This window comes from Electrophorus electricus, chromosome 12 (genome assembly GCF_013358815.1).
Source record: "Electrophorus electricus isolate fEleEle1 chromosome 12, fEleEle1.pri, whole genome shotgun sequence".
Classification (NCBI taxonomy): Eukaryota; Metazoa; Chordata; class Actinopteri; order Gymnotiformes; family Gymnotidae; genus Electrophorus; species Electrophorus electricus.
Window position 1 is genome coordinate 17,415,488 of NC_049546.1, and position 17,777 is coordinate 17,433,264.

The 17,777-nt window shown below is 38.4% G+C and overlaps 2 protein-coding genes and 1 long non-coding RNA gene across 4 annotated transcripts in view; 2 read left to right on the top strand and 1 right to left on the bottom strand.

The window, feature by feature from the left end:
* LOC118242300 overlaps positions 1 to 10,575 on the top strand; it is a 55,960-nt gene extending 45,385 nt beyond the window's left edge. For both annotated transcript variants that reach the window (XR_004776748.1, XR_004776749.1), the window contains one exon: positions 10,082 to 10,575. This is a non-coding gene — a long non-coding RNA (uncharacterized LOC118242300). The remainder of the gene's footprint in view (positions 1 to 10,081) is intronic.
* On the bottom strand, positions 1,490 to 5,753 carry zic3 (zic family member 3 heterotaxy 1 (odd-paired homolog, Drosophila)). The gene is made up of 3 exons (XM_027019173.2): positions 4,480 to 5,753; positions 3,429 to 3,592; positions 1,490 to 3,044 (listed from the first exon to the last, which is right to left on the bottom strand). Exons 1-3 carry the CDS (start codon positions 5,477 to 5,479, stop codon positions 2,862 to 2,864), a joined length of 1,347 nt encoding a protein of 448 aa, XP_026874974.2. The 5' UTR covers positions 5,480 to 5,753; the 3' UTR covers positions 1,490 to 2,861.
* A 1,212-nt stretch (positions 10,576 to 11,787) lies between the features above and the next one.
* On the top strand, positions 11,788 to 16,891 carry zic6 (zic family member 6). Its single transcript, XM_027019155.2, has 3 exons — positions 11,788 to 11,801; positions 12,451 to 13,659; positions 15,477 to 16,891. The coding sequence occupies exons 2-3, from the start codon at positions 12,699 to 12,701 to the stop codon at positions 16,094 to 16,096; spliced, it is 1,581 nt and encodes a 526-aa protein (XP_026874956.1). The 5' UTR covers positions 11,788 to 11,801; positions 12,451 to 12,698; the 3' UTR covers positions 16,097 to 16,891.
* The last annotated feature ends 886 nt before the right edge of the window (positions 16,892 to 17,777 follow it).

The window sequence follows — 17,777 nt, forward strand, 5'->3', positions numbered from 1 at the left end:
GAGTGCAAAGTAAGCAGAACGTTTTACACTATTTTCATGCAATAAGTGTAGTTGGCTATGTATAGTAAGAATCATGTTTGGATTAAAATAATGATATTAATGTTTGGTGAAGATACTTCACTCCTGCAGTTTGTTGAGCATACTGTCCTTTTAGCCTACTATTCTAAATTTACCAAATTCAGTTTTATTCAGAATATATATATATATATATATATATATATATATATATATATATATATATATATATATATATATATATATATATATATATACACACACACACACACACACACACACATATTGAAAGAGCAAGAGAGGCAGGCTAAAGCGGCTCACAAATGTGACGTCTGTATTAAATAATTAAATATAACCTATAATATCTTCTTCCCCTTTTTCTGCTTTTAGGCTGAAAACGCTACGCATGGGCTACAGCAGCGATGTCGCAGGTCTCTAAAAACTTGTGAAACAATCCCATTTAGCCTTCTCGAGGCCCTCTGTGGGCATTGCACTCCAGTTCTCAGTTACTTGTGCGTTAAAGGAAAACTGAAAACGATACGCTGTTATGCATACAGACTAAAACATCCGCCCCTTTAAGAAACAAGATGCTAAGATGGCGTCTCACTCACTGTCAAGTTCAAGTGTATTATTGGCTCGTAGGCTAGAGAGCAGAGGGCACTATTAAAACGCATTGCCACGGTCAGATTAGAATAACTGATGAAAGAAGAGATGAATTCGAGTTTCCGTTTGTCACATTTCGTAACTTTTTAATTTCAGTCAAAACTTATTTTCACATTTTATCATAAATAGTTTGTTAAACAAACAAACCGACAAACAATAGGTCTAGTTGTACATGGTTCTTCTCCTGTGCTAAATTACGAATAAGCTCGTAGCAACATTTGCCCCGAATGTAGCACAGTGACACAGTTAATCAGTTTAATCATTTGTTTTCAGGAATAGCTTGCTACGTGACCCATGTCTTCCAGAAAGTGTTACAACATCACATTCAAGTGGCCCTGGGACAGCAGATTTGTCCACAGGCCGTGATACAGTGAGGGTGGCTGAAATAAACGTTTACTTTTTATATAGAAAATAGTTTATAAAACATATATTTATTAAATTATTTAAATAAAAGTATTTTATATCACTGTTACTTGCGAGGTACGGTATTTTATTCCCCCCTTTTTTTTCAGAAGAGTGCTGGTGGTCTGAAATCGTAAGCACAATATATCTGTGAATGCATAATATTTAATTCTTAAAAATAAGTTACAATGCAATGCCGTAACTCTTTGTGCCACTGAACAAATTTTCCCCCTGGAAACATATTTTTGTTATTCTTAAGATTAAAATTTTGTCCACACATAATTAATCTTGAAATGTTATTCACACAAAACAAGCAAATGTGTAATCCAACTCCTATATGTAACAGCACAGTACTCAAGACAAATAACAGCTTTATATTCACAAGAACTACATTTCAAACAATGCCAACTGACAGACAAAAAGTTTTATTTGAGATTACGGTGTTGTGACAGTTCATTGTTCTTGGAAACATTAAAACACATACTTGCATCCACAAAGACAGTACTGTAACCATCAAAATGGAATACCATACTGACTCAAATGGTTGGCCTTTTGACCCCGAGAATGTAGTGTCTTCAACACTGTCACAAGTTAAAAGTTCATGGATGAAAGCGCTATGACTCTGCCACGTCTGAGAATCTGATGGAAATGCGAGTAGTTAGTGGACACTGGCTAATGGTCCTCTCGAATTTGTACCTAATACTTGCTTATAGAAATGTAGTCGACCCTCTGCTAAGAATAAAGAAGAATACACAAAAGTAGTTAATTTTGATCAAAGTCAGGAATATGTCGACAGTTACGCTTTATATAGTTAATTTAAGAGTCAGTTAAGACATTTCGTCTCACGGAGTGTTGCTGCGTTTATGAGTGCTCTTGAGAGCTTAAAGAACTTGAATAGCCTATACAATATTATAACCTTTAGAAAATGTCAATCCATTATATTCATAGTTGATTTTCTTTTTTAAATCCAGATAAGACACATTTATTGGTTTAAAAAAAGATACAATCGCGCTAAGGAAGCTTTTAGTGTTGACTTTCGTTCAATGTTAAGCTGGTTATGAGTCAAAACTGTACAATCTTGTTAGAAAACATTTCCATAAATATCATTTAAGATACGGCACTTCCGCCGATAATTAAATTACAAATCGATAAATATGGCATCATGGATATGTATTTACATTGTTATTAACAAAAGGCAACGTTATATTCAAAGGTAACAATCGTAACCTACTACCACATTTCTCCATCTCAAAACGGACGTGGACAACAGATTCGACTCCATCAAACAAGGAAATACATTCACGAGGCTATATACTTATTTATGATTTATTATTTTTGTTGTTGTTCAAGTTCAAGACAAAGACTTTGGCACGTTTCTTAAGACTGTTTGAAGTTTTAACAATCAATCAAAAGGTGGCATGATCGTCACCGATATAAAAACACCGTGAAATATTATTTCCTTTTCCTTTATTTTTAAATAAACTTTTGAGAAAATACATAAAATAAAAAATAAAATAATCATCTGAAAATTGGAAAACTAAAACGGAAAAGCATTCCATGTGTTCTTAGAAAGTGTAGGTCTTATTATTTATGCTTATTTTTTATTGTTTCTTCGAACTCGGAATAAAAGTCAAATTTCGAATCCTGAGAATGGACGAGGCCCGCTGGCCAGCTCTCATCTCCTCATGTTGTTCCTTTGTCATTTTGTTCACCAAGGTGTAAATAGTTTTTTTAAAGGTTTCTTTAACCTTTTGGTCCACAAAGAGAGTCTGCTTGTAGCTTCAAACGTACCATTCATTGAAGTTGGGTGGTAGTCCTTCGCTGTGTGCTGATGTACTTTGTACTGCGGACGGTGGTGTTTTTGTTGAGTCCTCTGTGTTAGTTGAGACCAAAACCGGTGGCGTGGATGACTCGTATCCCGAACTCGCGGCTGGAGACGACTCAGAACCTTGTGACTCGTGTACCTTTAATGACAATATTTATGAACGTGTGAGAAACGACAGAGGCTGCAATATAAATCTGTATGTGACTGTATATATAAGATATATAAGATATCTCTTATATAAGATATGAGACACGTTGTCTCTGTGGCACAATCGTATATACATACTGCACAACATTGAGCTGATAAATCCACCAAAAAAAAAAAAAAAAATACATGCATGTTGCTCTCTGTATATATTTTGATGTTAGAGAAATTGACAGATTTATCGTCATTAGCCTGAAAATCTGAAAATCGCCTGAGTGGTATTAGTAGCCTGTTTCTTGAGTTGTTTCACTTGCCCTCGTAAGTCAAAATAAAATAGGTGACAGGTGACTATTGCCAAGAGTGATTAAAGTTTGGTTACCTTCATGTGTTTCCTGAGGGAGCTTGGGTGCGTGTAGGACTTGTCGCACACTTTGCAGATGTATGGCTTGTCAGAGGTATGCACGTGCATGTGCTTTTTTCTGTCGCTGCTGTTTGCAAAGCGCCTGTCGCAGCCATCGAACTCGCACTTAAACGGCTTCTCGCCTAAAGAGACAGTGAACACGGGGATTTAAATGGAAGCATTAAATAGTAATTTTGTTGTTTCGTGAAAGCCTGTATCTTGTTATGTAACTTATAATACTTGTGGCTATGACTGCCATAGACCGACAAGGTTAGCCCTGAATTGTGGCGTGTACGTATTTACAATGGAAGCGCGTGTGATGAAGATTTGGGAATCCTTTTAGGTAGAAGACACGGTTTCTAAATTAAGTTTACCTTAACACAGCAAAATACGCACATGAATGCTGCTTTACTGTGAGACGAAATTCTGTTTTATGGTGGCTAAACAAGAACTCTCTAATCTAATTACCAACTGTAGCCATTTTCAACAGCTTGCTTTACATTGCGTGTGATTCTCAGAAGTAACGGGTCATTGATTTTGACACAGATCCATCAAGGGGCCATCAGACTAAATGTAATTTGCCCAATTCACACTTAGGCGCAGACATTTAACATTTTGTCGTAGATTCACACAACTAACCAAACACAACACATTCTATTTATCAACTTTAGGCTGCAAACGTCAGAAGTAGCTTTACAAATGGAAAAGGAAAACACAATCATTCACAAACTCACTACCAAACCAACTTCTTTAGCTCTAAGTTTTTAATGTTAAAATATCGACAGTTTATGCACATTTATTCTACAGTATACAACTAAATCACTTTTTAAATAGTTGCAGGGCGCGGTTATTATCCTCAGACATTTTACTGTGCTTCTCGAGACGTAAATTGCGGCCTTATAGGCCTAAGTGTTTTGCCAGGACAGAGACCAACTAAATAAGTAAAAGCTTGCACTTGTTTTATATATTTCAACTTGCATGATTATGATATATCAAAACAAAAATTTAAATATATATAAAAGTACCCTACCTGTATGAGTTCTCTTGTGAATTTTCAAATTTTCCGATCTTGCGAATATTTTCCCACAGCCAGGGAACGGACAAGGGAATGGTTTCTCTCCCGTGTGCACTCGGATGTGGTTCACGAGTTTGTATTTGGCCTTAAAGGACTTCCCTTCTCTCGGGCAGTCCTCCCAGTAGCAAACGTGATTACTCTGTTCAGGCCCGCCGACGTGTTCCATGGACACGTGTGTCACCATCTCGTGCATCGTACTGAAAGTTCTGTCGCAAGTCTTTTTGGGTCTGTTCATCTGGTTGTCGTCTATCCACTTACAGGACAGTTCTTGCTTTATAGGCTGGCGCATGTATCGAAAGAAGGCCCCTGGACCATGGTGTGTCGGCACATTCATCCCCATGTTCATGTTGATGGGGTGGTTGTAGTTGTGGAGCTGCGCGGTACCGTAAGGATCCGTACGCGGGCTCGGCACAGGACGGTAGGGGTCTGGTCGTCCAAAAATGTCCCCGCGTAAACCTAGGTGCATTTGACTGTTTACTACATGTCCTCCCGGCGATGTGTGGCTCACGCTTTGCTCGTGAAGCCCAGGAAACAACAGATGCCCCGGGTTGTCCGAGATTCCAGGTGGTCCGTGTAGACTCCCGGCAGAAGCCGCAAAGATCCCATGCTGGGCACTCGTTGCTGCGGAGTCTCCGATGCCAGCACCCCTGTTTCTGAAGAGAAAGTCCCTGGTGGAATTGAACGCTCCGCCGCCGTAGGAGCTAACCTGCCCTCCGTGGTGGTGTCCTAGTGCAGCTGCATATCCAGTGGCTTGCGGCGTGAACGCTGATGTCTGGCTGGAGGCGATATCGTGAGTAACGGGACTTATCTTAAAAGCTGGCGAATGAGATGAATCTGCGAAGGGATTGAGCCCCAGCCCGGGGTCTCGGTTGCCTAACTCATGATGCCTTGGCGTTCCGAACCCTCCCACTCCTAGTGACGGGAATTGCGGACCGCTATCAAGGAGCATAGTCATTGGGCTCAATCGACAAAAACAAACGAAGGAGAGAGTGGATTTCAAACCCCAGGTTAGCGGAGTAAAGTTAAACAACACGAGCGGCAAACAAAATTATCTTAACCGGATGAAACCTATAATAATCTGAGTAAGCATCAAAAAGTTTAAAATGTAGATAATAGTTCCGAGCTCGGTGAACGGGGGAGAGAAACTCCCGTTACTGGGATCCGTGAGAAAGAGGATCAAACTTCCCCCCCTTTCCAGACGAATGATGTCCTTGGACTGATAAAGTCAATCATTCACTCCTCGCACATAAATGAGCTCGGGAGGCAGGTCCACGTCGTCCAATGAAAATACTGCGCCGTCTAAGTCACGTGATGACTACGAGAAGAGCTAATTGGCTACATGTCTATTGATTGGCACCATTTGGTATTGGAAATGGCAGTACGTTTCAATGGTTACATTTGATTGGTCCGTGCTGGTATTATTTGCAGGTAAGGCAGCTAGATGTTATTTTGGTTCACTTTGGAAGCCTTGTTTGTTTCCCGCACTTAGCCCGCCAGCTGTTCTGAAAGTTTCAGAAATACAATTTAGGCGGTGCTTGATTTTTTGACGTATTTAATTGGCTGTCATTTTCAATTTTGGACCGTCACAAAAAGCAGGCTACATTTTCACACAACCATAACATTTAACATTACTGTTGACTTGAAGTTCCCAACTTTATGATAAAAACATGATAAAAAAATACATTTTTTTTAGGGGATAGGCCTAGATTTATGCACTCAGTGGCTTAACCATGCGAAAATAGTTGTATTAATAGAACAAATACATTTTTAAAAGACACAAAAATATTAATCAGTTTAATATTATGTGACTGTATACGTATAGTATGTAGTTTCTGTAGTTGAAATGTAGGTAATAAAATTATATTTAGGCAAAACATTCATACTTTACACTTTGAAGGTGTGTTTAGCATTTAACAATATCTATCTATCTATCTATCTATCTATCTATCTATCTATCTATCTATCTATCTATCTATCTATCTATCTATCTATCTATCTATCTATCTATCTATCTATCTATCTATCTATCTTATTGTATTCTTTTTTGTCTTTTGTTTATATATTTTATATTTTAAAGCAGGCCTATAGGATGTTTTTAAACGACCGTTCTGGCAGAGTTCCGAATTTTGGCTTTCTTGGATCCGTCTGGGAAGGGGCGGTTTGTAAAGCATTACACGGCGTAGGACGCAAGAATGAAAGACAGAAAGAAAGATAGCAGTAATTGCCATATCTTTGGAAATTTCTTTTTTTACTTTGCCAGAAAACCGTGCTATTCAGCGAGTTTCACAGGGTTGCCGCTGACTCGCTGACTCGCTGCAGGACACATACAATCTGATCAAGTTCAGAGACGCGTTGAGTGCTTCAAGCGGCGATTCATAGCGCCAAGCCTTTCACATTCTCTCTCCCCCTCAGTCTGTCTCCGAAAGAGCGCACATTCTGTGTTTAAGAGATCTGAAACGAGAAAAAAACTTTCAGATCAGTCTCATTCAGCTCCAGAGCTCCGCTTATCCGCACGCACAACACAGTCAAGAAAAAAAGACATTGTAACCTAATATGATTTTAAGGTGAGTCTTTAAGTTATGGTTTAAAGAATTTTGCAGTCGGCCAGGTTTGCAAAGTAAAGTTAAGATGTAGGTATTTATTGATTTTGGAAGAGCAGACGTTTTTCTCAAAACATAATTAGACAAGGTTACAAGTATTGACTATAACAGTGCTGAAAGATTTTTGCTGGAAAAGAAATAGAAAATAAAAATATTGGTATACAAGTGCGAAAAAAACCCTACATTTCTCATCGTTTATAATAGTGGATTCTTACTAAGGTAAGTACATCTTGTGTGTGTCCTTGTATTTATTCTAAAAAAAACCCACATCGTCCAGCGAAAGTAACATAAAGAATATATAATACAGAGATACTCTCCTACTCAGTTTCATCCATCTCCCGTAAACTCCTCCTTTCCTGTTCTTTCGCTCGCTCGTCTCCTGTCTCCCCTCCTCTCTTTCTCTCGCTCTCTCTCTCTTACACACACACACACACACACACACACACACACACACTTACACACACACACACACTTACACACACGCGCACACACATACAGAGTACAGATTTATGACGACCTTTTTGAACTTTTACAAGTGACAGCCAGTAACTTTTGCTCCTAGTTATTTTACTAGACTATATATATATATATATATATATATATATATATATATATATATATATATATATATATATATATATATAGTGATTGAGGACAGTCTTCTTTAAGGAGGCCTCGTGTAAATACCATCTGATTTTTCCAAATAATTATGTGGCCGAATTCTGGGATATTTGTAAAATTGTCAAGTTGAGACTGATGTATTATGAAATAAAGCAACGACAATCTCTAGATTATTATTATTATTATTATTATTATTATTATTATTATTATTATTATTATTAGATTGTTAGTCTTAATGAAATAATGATAAAATAATATTTAACAGAGTAATAAGTATGTATCTTATAAAAGATAAAACGGCGGATATATTTGGTATGAGAGGTTGCTTATTAGCAAACGTTTTAACTACTGCTATATCACCCTGTTCGATTATCAAAAACAATTATAAACAACTTTTTCCTGGTATTATTTAATTAAGCGTTGTTATTTGATGACATTCTCAAGTTTTAAAATGGTAACCTAGGCTACCAATTGAAACATCTTTAGCGTGTGTTTAATAGGCCTATCAGCTCTGGCCAATAGTATTAAAAGGAGTCACCGCGCTCGTGCCTACAAGTTAACTGAAGTATGTATCTATGCAAATATTTGAGGTTTTTTTTAGCTTATCTCACTCCTTCAGTTAGTTTGCCCATCTTGATTTAAGACCTGTATCTTATGGCAGGTAGTTTAGGCGTTCAGTGCAATAAAACTTTCTCTTCAGCTGTTAACCCAATAGTTACCGAACACAAATTCAGTGTTCTAGGAACTCGAACGATCCAAAGCCATTTAAGGTGAAGTTTATAGTACTCACCTTGTATTTAAAAATAGCTTTATTTCCATTTTCAATTTTAATTTATTGGATGTGTCGCCATTTTGCAATAAGGTGTTTTTTCTTCATTGCAATTTAAAAATGTGATCTTTTAGTTTGCTCTTTGATTTTTAAATGCATAAATGTACAGCCACATACATATTGGTATTTTGCTCTGGAAACATCTTTAATTATCCGTCATGCACCCCACCTCCTATATATATATATATATATATATATATATATATATATATATATTTATATATATTTATATATATATATATATATATATATGTGTATACATACACACACACACACACACACACACACACACACACACACACACACACATATATATATATATATATATATATATATATATATATATATATATATATTATATATATATATATGTATACATACACACACACACACACACACACACACACACATATATATATATATATATATATATATATATATATATATATATATATAATGTTTATAGTATATGGTCATATACCTTTCTCATATATATTGATTAATTGTGAAATGTTAATGTTAAATGTTAGAGTTATTGATTTAACAGGTGGCCCACAGTTCCCCTTATACAAAGACCTGTGACTTCCCCAGTGAGGCCAGAGCATATCTCCATGTGTAATAAAGCAACCCAAATATGTACTTTATCAGTTAATTTATCAGTAGTACAGACATTTTAAAGTGGAGTGGACAGCCTGCAATTTTATGGGAACAGAAAGAAGTTCGGGTTACTTTTGCAGATATGATAGCGAAAGCATATGTCTGGCCTCAGTCTGAAGCACTGGAAGCACATCATTTCTGAATGAGGTCAAAAGTTGAGTAGGTGTCTATTTCAGTTTGATGTATGTTATTAGGCCACAAAACATTCGCGGTTTAGGACGAATGGAAACGTTCTTTAAGCGTTCTTTTTAATGCCTTATGTGATAACTCCAATTCTTAAATGCTCTGAAAACTTGTGAGAACTTTAGAATGAGTATACACTGTATTTTGAAATCGTTGTAGTATTTTCGACTCTGTAATTTTATACCTTTTTATTTGTAATTGCGAAGTATAACGTATTCTTTAAATTTACATATAGACTTATTCTCTCTCTCTCCCTCCCTCCCTCCCTCCCTCCCTCCCTCCCTCCCTCCCCCCCCCCCCTCTCTGTCTCGCTCTCTCTCTCACCCTCTCTCTCACTCTCTCTCACTCTCTCTATCACTCTCCCTGTCTGTCTCTTGCATACATACAAACAGATATGTAACAGAAATGTAATACCTCTATTAATATTTAGGCATTGTTATATATGAAGTTTATATACACTGAAAACTGTCCAATAGTCTTATAATGGTAATTCAACAGTTGTACTAACGCATCAGGACTTGGCCGACTTCTTGAAAAGAAAAGGTTAGGCTGCTCTACAAAAATGTCTAGCAAGTAATATCGCATGGTAATATTGCAGATACATGAGATCTTGTACATAAATGTGTCTCACTCCATTCTTTTCTGTTTTTTTCTTTTTTTGCTGTAGTAATGAAGCACTGAAGAATGAAATAACGACATATAGGATGAGTAACAATTGCATCGGACGAGTTTAACATCAGTGTGGTGGGTGACCGGATTCCACTTGAGTGGTGTTTTGGAAAGAAAATAACTTGTGGCAGACTTATTGGTGTTCTGTTCTACAGTGTTATGAAAATGGATGTGGAATGTAATGTCCAGGTATGTGTTCCTACTGCTGCTGCGATCGGAGATTGCTGACCTCAGGTATGGAGGTATTAAAGTCATAGCCAGGAAACTGAGCACGGAAAAGTCAGCTTCATAACACCCAACCCCCGCCCCCTCAACACACACACACACGAAAAAAAAACCTGTCCAATTAATAGTTGAATCCTGAGGCCACGTAGTATAGATAATCTACGGTTATTCTATTATGTAATCTAGGGGTGAAATGTTATAAGATTACCTCTCCAAGGAAAATAAACAACTGAAACACCATTGTCACATTATCTTTCTACTTTTTTGTACTATACATGACTTTTGACTGTTGTTGATTATGTGATTATTTATTCTTGATTTAATATGTTTCAATCATTTCTAGTAAAACACGGTAAAAACAACATTTTTGTCGTGGCTTTGTAAACGCTAATATCCAGATGGGGCCATCTTTAATTAACGCTTAGCTCTAACTTAAAGTCTGTTATGCTGCTGTTAGACGACAGTGCTAGATGATTTTTTCTTCTCTATATAGCGTGTGATTTATCTCCTTCCACGAGAAGGGTGAAGGGACACACCCCGGATCGTGTGGTTTTCGAACGAAACATTATTTTATCAACGCCAACTGTGCAAAAAACTTAAAAAACAGTTTTCGCTCTACAGTTTCCGCCCGTGTCAGTAGGTTTTTCCTTTTCCTTCCGACCTAAAATGGTTAATTAACATAGTTGAAATAACACATTAATTACTTCCCCTACTAGAATTTAAATGCATGTTTCGAAAGCTAGAAATCACATTGTGTATGGTGAGCAGTATTTGATAGATAGTAATACTCTTTATTTTTTAATGCGAATTATATTTACACTAGAGAGGGAGGAATGGTGAATGATAGCAGTAGTGGAGGGACCTACAAATGGGCATTCGACGTTTAAGCCTTCGCGCGCATCAGTATTCTTCGTGTTTCATTTCGAGATTGAGACAGTGCGTGTCGGCTGTTGACTAAATGGCTCCTGTTTTTGCAGGTATAATGTTATACTGACACAGTGTACACACATTTTAAGGTACCTTCTCTAATCTGTACTACGTGTAAAGGTAGAGCTGTGAGACCGCCAAGAAGAAAAACAACCTCGAATGTAATACTAATGTGCTCACGTTATGTTCTCACATTTATATCCTCGCATAATTTGACAATGGACCACTATGATAGTTTATTTTAAAAACCACATTTGCTAGTTCTTTGTTAGGCTACATTGGTATATATGTTTACTGAAAAAAACAGTTAACTTAATGGTGAAAATTGAGAAATGGATGCCTATGCATTATCAGGTTCTGTGGATCTTCTTGGATCTTCCTTAAAGATAAAATATAATTAAACATAATTAGGATTATATTTTTCCCCAAGGCTTTGGCATGCCAACGTTTTATGGCGTCAGAGCTGTGTTTGATTTGAAATATAGCCAAAGCTCAAGTTCAATCCGACTCAGTGAGCTACTTGGGATCAAGCTACTCTGCCGCTAAGAAACACTTGGATGTAGCGAGTAAGTGCGCGTCTTTGTCGTTCATTTCGCAGATATGCCAAACATGGTCTGACTTGTCTAATATGTTCGGGTAATAAATTTAATTATTACTTAAGATATATCGAGGCCAAAAACACATAAAGCGAAATAAAAAGAGAGTCTGGTTTTTTTTGTTTTTGTTTTTTTTTTTCCAGCCGAGAATCCTGTGCCTTAAATGCACGAAACCCATGAGAAAATATTTGAATAACCTTAAATGTTCAATGTGAAAAGTGAGTAACCATTCTCCATTTTGATTTCGTTGCCTTTCTACTTTGTCGCATGCCTTGCTAGATACTTTGGTTTTTAGCGGCAGATTACAACACAAACTCTTACTACGTCATTTTTACTACAATCTACATTGGACATTAACATCCAGAGCTTCCATCCCAAGATATTTTAAAGTTGTAAACCGACGCCTCGGAGTCAAAGAGCCAACAGTATTTGGCAGCGCATAAGCGGCACCTATCAAAGCATTTTTACTGCGATATTTGAAAACGGAGTCGTGTGGTGAACGCCTGCGTGTTCCTTTTAAAACAAACCCAGTCGCTGTCAATCATCGGGCATTCCAACCAATCCCAAAGCGCCTTTTTTTTTTAAACCCAGGTTTGCCTGCTGTGCTTTTATATTGCAGCCTGGCCTGGTTCGGAGCATTTTACTACCACGGTTATTGCCACAAATCAAGAGGGCAAAGTGAACGGCATGGGACTCGCACCAACTTTAACGAACTTGGGTCCGATTCCTGCGTCCGCGAGGTTCACGGCCAAGAGCTGCACGTGCAGATGATACACGGCAATGAAATGGGGAGACGGTTTGTAGGTAAATCTTGAGCGTTAAAGGTTGGTTGATTTCGCAGACCCACAGCCAAACTTACTACAAAACATGACAAGCCTGTCGAGGTTTAGTGGCTGCTCTCTTTCTTGTGTCAACCCTGGGGAGAGCAATACAGAACCCAGTGTGGTGCTGCCACCCTTGGCAGGGGAGCACATGGGGCACCCCACTGGCAGTTCCTTAAAACTCTGCCCCTCGCACAATTTGCGAGACTATCCCGAGACGAGGGCCACTGCATATATTGACCATTCGGTTCCCCATTTTCCAGACACTGGATTTACTAGCCACCGCTTACAAGCCAGTCCTAGGGGCATTTTCATTGGAGCAAATCTGTCAGGAGCAGGCATGCCACCAGTAACCGATCAACTGGCTCCGAGACCTAACCAACATGGCGCTCTTGGAAGGTACCGTGACCTCCACAACTATAGAGATAGCAGAAGCCACGCGTTCTTCACTACGTATCAAGAGCAGGCCCACGGGTCCACCGACGCAACCAGAGACCTCAACAGCCAAGTGATGTTGGGTCTTCCCGGAGATATTCTTTCAAGAGCGCATCCATACACGCAAACGCATAACGGGCCGCGGGCCAACAGCCAGCAGCTAGTTACCCAGTTTTTGGGACTCTATAAGCCACTGAATATGGCGATGCAACGAGCAGGGGGAGACGCATTCCTCAGGTGTTCAAGGCAAAACCCAGCGCACGAGTTGGTGTGTAAGTGGAGTGACTGCCAAGAGGGGGCTGGCAAACCGCCATGTGCCAGGACTTTTGGGACCATGTATGAACTTGTCACCCATGTGACTATTGAACATGTCGGGGGACCTGAGCACTCTGAGTACGTGTGCCGATGGGAGAATTGTCCCAGGGAGAGAAAGCCTTTCAAAGCCAAATACAAGCTGGTCAACCATGTCAGAGTCCACACAGGGGAAAAGCCCTTTCCCTGCCCCTTTCATGGATGTGAAAAAGTTTTCGCGAGATCCGAAAACCTCAAGATTCACAAGAGAACGCACACAGGTTGGTGAAATAATAATAATAATAATAATAATAATAATAATAATAATATAACAGACCTAATAATTGAAATATTTTTGTATTTTGCTGAAGAATTTTAGTCAATCCGCTTTTTGTAAATTGGTGGGCTCCTTCAAAATTATCAACCCCCCAAAACAGATCAAAACAAAGAGAGCGAGAAAGAGAGAGAGAGAGCAGCAAACAAACAAAATCTGTCCTTATACCGGCTGTCGCGTAATTGAAACGTCGATATTAATCGTATGTACATTTCCCACATTTATTTGTTCTATAGGTTAAAGATTTATTGAAAATATATTTATAATTACAATTAATGGAATTAGTTTTGAAGTAGGAACGTTTCGGAAAAAAACTCAAATATAGAAATAACAAAAAATTAGTCAGCACTTTTCATTTCGCTGACGTATGTCCTCCTTTACTATAAAATTACATTAGTTTTAAAATAGAATTTGACGCTATATTTGTTAATAATAGTAAGTAAGGTGTCATTTAATAGGTAGTCTACATTATTGTAGGCTAATTTTAGCGTTAAACGCAGGTTATGTTGAAGATGTTGAAGTGGTGAAAAGATGTGTGTTCTCATGGGCAGTTGTTTGGGCGCCTCTCATTCATGCAGCGAAATAAATAAATAAATCCCGGAACACCGGAGAGCCGTGACGTAGCGTTTACGTTGTGCACAGCTGAAGCCCCGGTAGGAACGACTCTGTGCTTCAGGCTTGACAAGTACATGCCTGACGTCACATCATCCCTTAAAATAATAACGCTTGCTAAATAAATAAAACAAGAGCATACGTCTTCTTTACCGTGATCTTTATATAGCCTGTATACGAATATCATGATGACACACTGACATTTCCCACATATCCTATATCAGGAGTAGTGTCACTAGAGACTCTGTAGGCTAGTATTTCCCCTGTGGCGATTGCATGTTCTACAGAGGACTGCGCTGAGTCACCTTAGACAACTCTGGGATAAAAAGAAGAGTCCCACTGGTTATAACGCTGGAAGATACAGGAAATTGTTTTTGCCTGAAATAGTGTCCAAATTTAGGCCTAATTGATAGCCTATGGGAAAGCCGTGCATATAGCTCCAAATAATATGACAACTAATAACTGAAATAAACTACATGATCTCACCAATTATTCTGTCGTTTTTATACAGTTTAGTTACAGTTTTGTTATCGGACAGCATGTTATCTACACTCTCATTCGGAATGTTGCCGTTTTACAGATAATCGAGAATTTAAAGAATTGTCAATAAATAGGTGAGATATTTATTTATTTTCTTCAAACGGAGTTATCTCTAATTACCACTCTACAGAGCCTTTGGACTAGGTTTCCTAAGGAACAAAGTAGAGGAAGTAATTGTACAAATACAGACGATCCCTAAATGGTTCAAAATGAAATGAAATGAAAAGTCTTTAATTAGGTTTCGTTTTAATACCTTTTGTAGGTACAGACAGTGCAAAGTTATGAGACGAATATATTAGCACTGTCTCACTTGGTGTTATGTAGACTTTGGAAGGAAAAAGGAACCTGAACACTCTGGGTTATCGTGACTTGTGACAGATTTTGTGACAGGTTTTTGTATATATATATATATATATATATATATATATATATATATATATATATATATATATATATATATATATATATATTGAGAGAGAGAGAGAGAGAGAGCGCGAGAGCGATAGCTAGATAGTGATACGCGTTTTAGCATACAGCATAGGGGACTGATAATGTGTGGAAGAAGGGTATAACACCCGTGACACGGTATTTTTTCCTCCTTTGCCCGTTTAGGTGAGAAACCTTTTAAATGCGAATTTGAGGGCTGCAATCGAAGGTTTGCTAACAGCAGTGACCGGAAGAAGCATTCTCACGTTCATTCCAGCGATAAACCCTACACGTGCAAGGTCAGAGGCTGTGAAAAATGTTACACGCACCCCAGCTCCTTGCGCAAACACATGAAACTGCATTGCAAGGCCTACATTGCCAAACTCAGCGAGGACGGTCAGCACCTTGCCGAGTACAGGTCTCCCGAGGTGACAGAGCAGGAAGAGACATCCTCCCCTACCACAGTGACGCGGGCCTTGCCGCCTGCCCCCTCGCGAGAGTCCCTGTCCCCCGAGACTCTCAGCGAGTCAACTCTGAGGTCACGTTTCCATCACACGTTTGACAACAGTTTGGACTATACGGGCCACAGGCCGCAGTCCCTTCTGGACCCTTTGTTGATACATCGGGGCAATTATAGACCCGACACTGCCCAGTACGCATGTAGCCAAGCAAGCCACACTTTTGCTCCTAACAACAGGACCTTTTCGGCGAATTCACCTTTTCAAAAGGGGCTTGTAAATGGCTGGTACACGTGTCATAGTGGCGTGGAGACTTTCTCGTCCAAACAGTGTAATAACGATTTATGATATGTTTCGGTCAGGAGACGAGAGAGGTTAATGTGGCGATGTAATTTAGGCTTGGGTTCAAAATGTATGAAAACATTTGGGGTTCTTGGAGCTGGAGAAATGGGCCACTCGAAACCGTCCTGTTTATCAGCTGTTTAAATAGCATAGTGCAATTTGTTACCGTGAGCTTTGTCCATTGTACATGACGTTACACGTGTAGTGGTGAGTTTGAATTGTGCTGGTGATATTCTTTAACCGAATCTAGAGTATGTGCTCGACTGTTCACTGAACTTGAAATATTGTTAGAAGTAGCTTATACACACCCTGTCTCTTTCTATTCATAATATATAGTCTAAATATTTTATGAGACGAATTCAGAGGTGCATATATTCCAATACGGTTTCAAATTTATGTTATTGTGATTGGAAGAGAATTTAAGGCAAATGTGACAGTATGTGGGAGTCATGAGGCCATTTTGAATGAGAATCTTATGTGATGCAGTGAGAACCGCGGCTTATATAGACTATTTCAATTTCTCTCTGCTTAAAACTTCAACGAGAACTTAAAAAAAAATTCTTGTAGGCCTGTGCACCTGGTTGGAAAAACAGTGTTTTATGAATGTTATGTCACGTCGTGCGCTAGAATGCAACAGTTTACAGAGAAAGGAAAATTAATTGCTTTAATGCCTTTTAACCCTCTGCAAACGAAATTGCATTTTTCTTGATTGGAGAAAGCGCTTTAGTAGAACCTATGGTACAAAATCCTTTATCGTTTTTGTATACATCTACACTATTTGACACTTTTGCCAAACCTTTATGATATAAAAGTTTTATATATATATATATATATATATATATATATATATATATATATATATATATATATATATATATATATATACCATTTTAACATTTCAAACCCCGCACCCAGTCACTCATAATGTTTAATTAAATGTTTAATTAAAATTCTACTGTATATACTGTATCATTAATTATGCATTCAAGATTTCATTAAAGTGTCTTTATTCTCTTTGATCAGGCCGGGTGTGATTAAACTCAATCCATTCTTAAAGAAAACGTTCTGTAGATTCGGAGTGAACATTCTGTGTCATGTTATTGTTTCTGCGTATTGATCGCTCAGATTTCTTGGAAATGAATTAGCACCACACGAACTCCAGGTAATTACTACAGTGGTGGGCAGCACACTGGGGTGCTTTTGATCAGAAGTCCAGCTTATTCACCGTTCTGTCCAAAACCTGACACATTTTGAGCTCCATATTAATTATTGTAAGCTAAATCAACTATGCTAACCGTAGACAAGCGGCTAGCGGCAATATAGCAATTACCACCAATTTCCCGAACGCGTTGTTTTATATTCTTGGTGGAGTTTCTCAGTATGAACTTCGCAGTACGTCTCTCACATTGGTTAAATGTAGAACTATCATACTGAATGCTAATGCCATTGTAGAAAAGGTTGAGAATGCATACGATATTATTAGAAGGTTGGTGATGCCCAAATCATTGCTCCATGGCCAAATGGTGGTCCTTGCAACGCCTGGCCTCGACTGGCGTGGATCAGTGGCTGCATTTGAAACGTGCCTGTCCAACAAACCTAGGAACAGACCGACCACCTTTTGGTTTGCGCTTAACAGTCCGTTGACAGATTTTTATGTATGCCAATCAGTAACAACATGCAAATTACG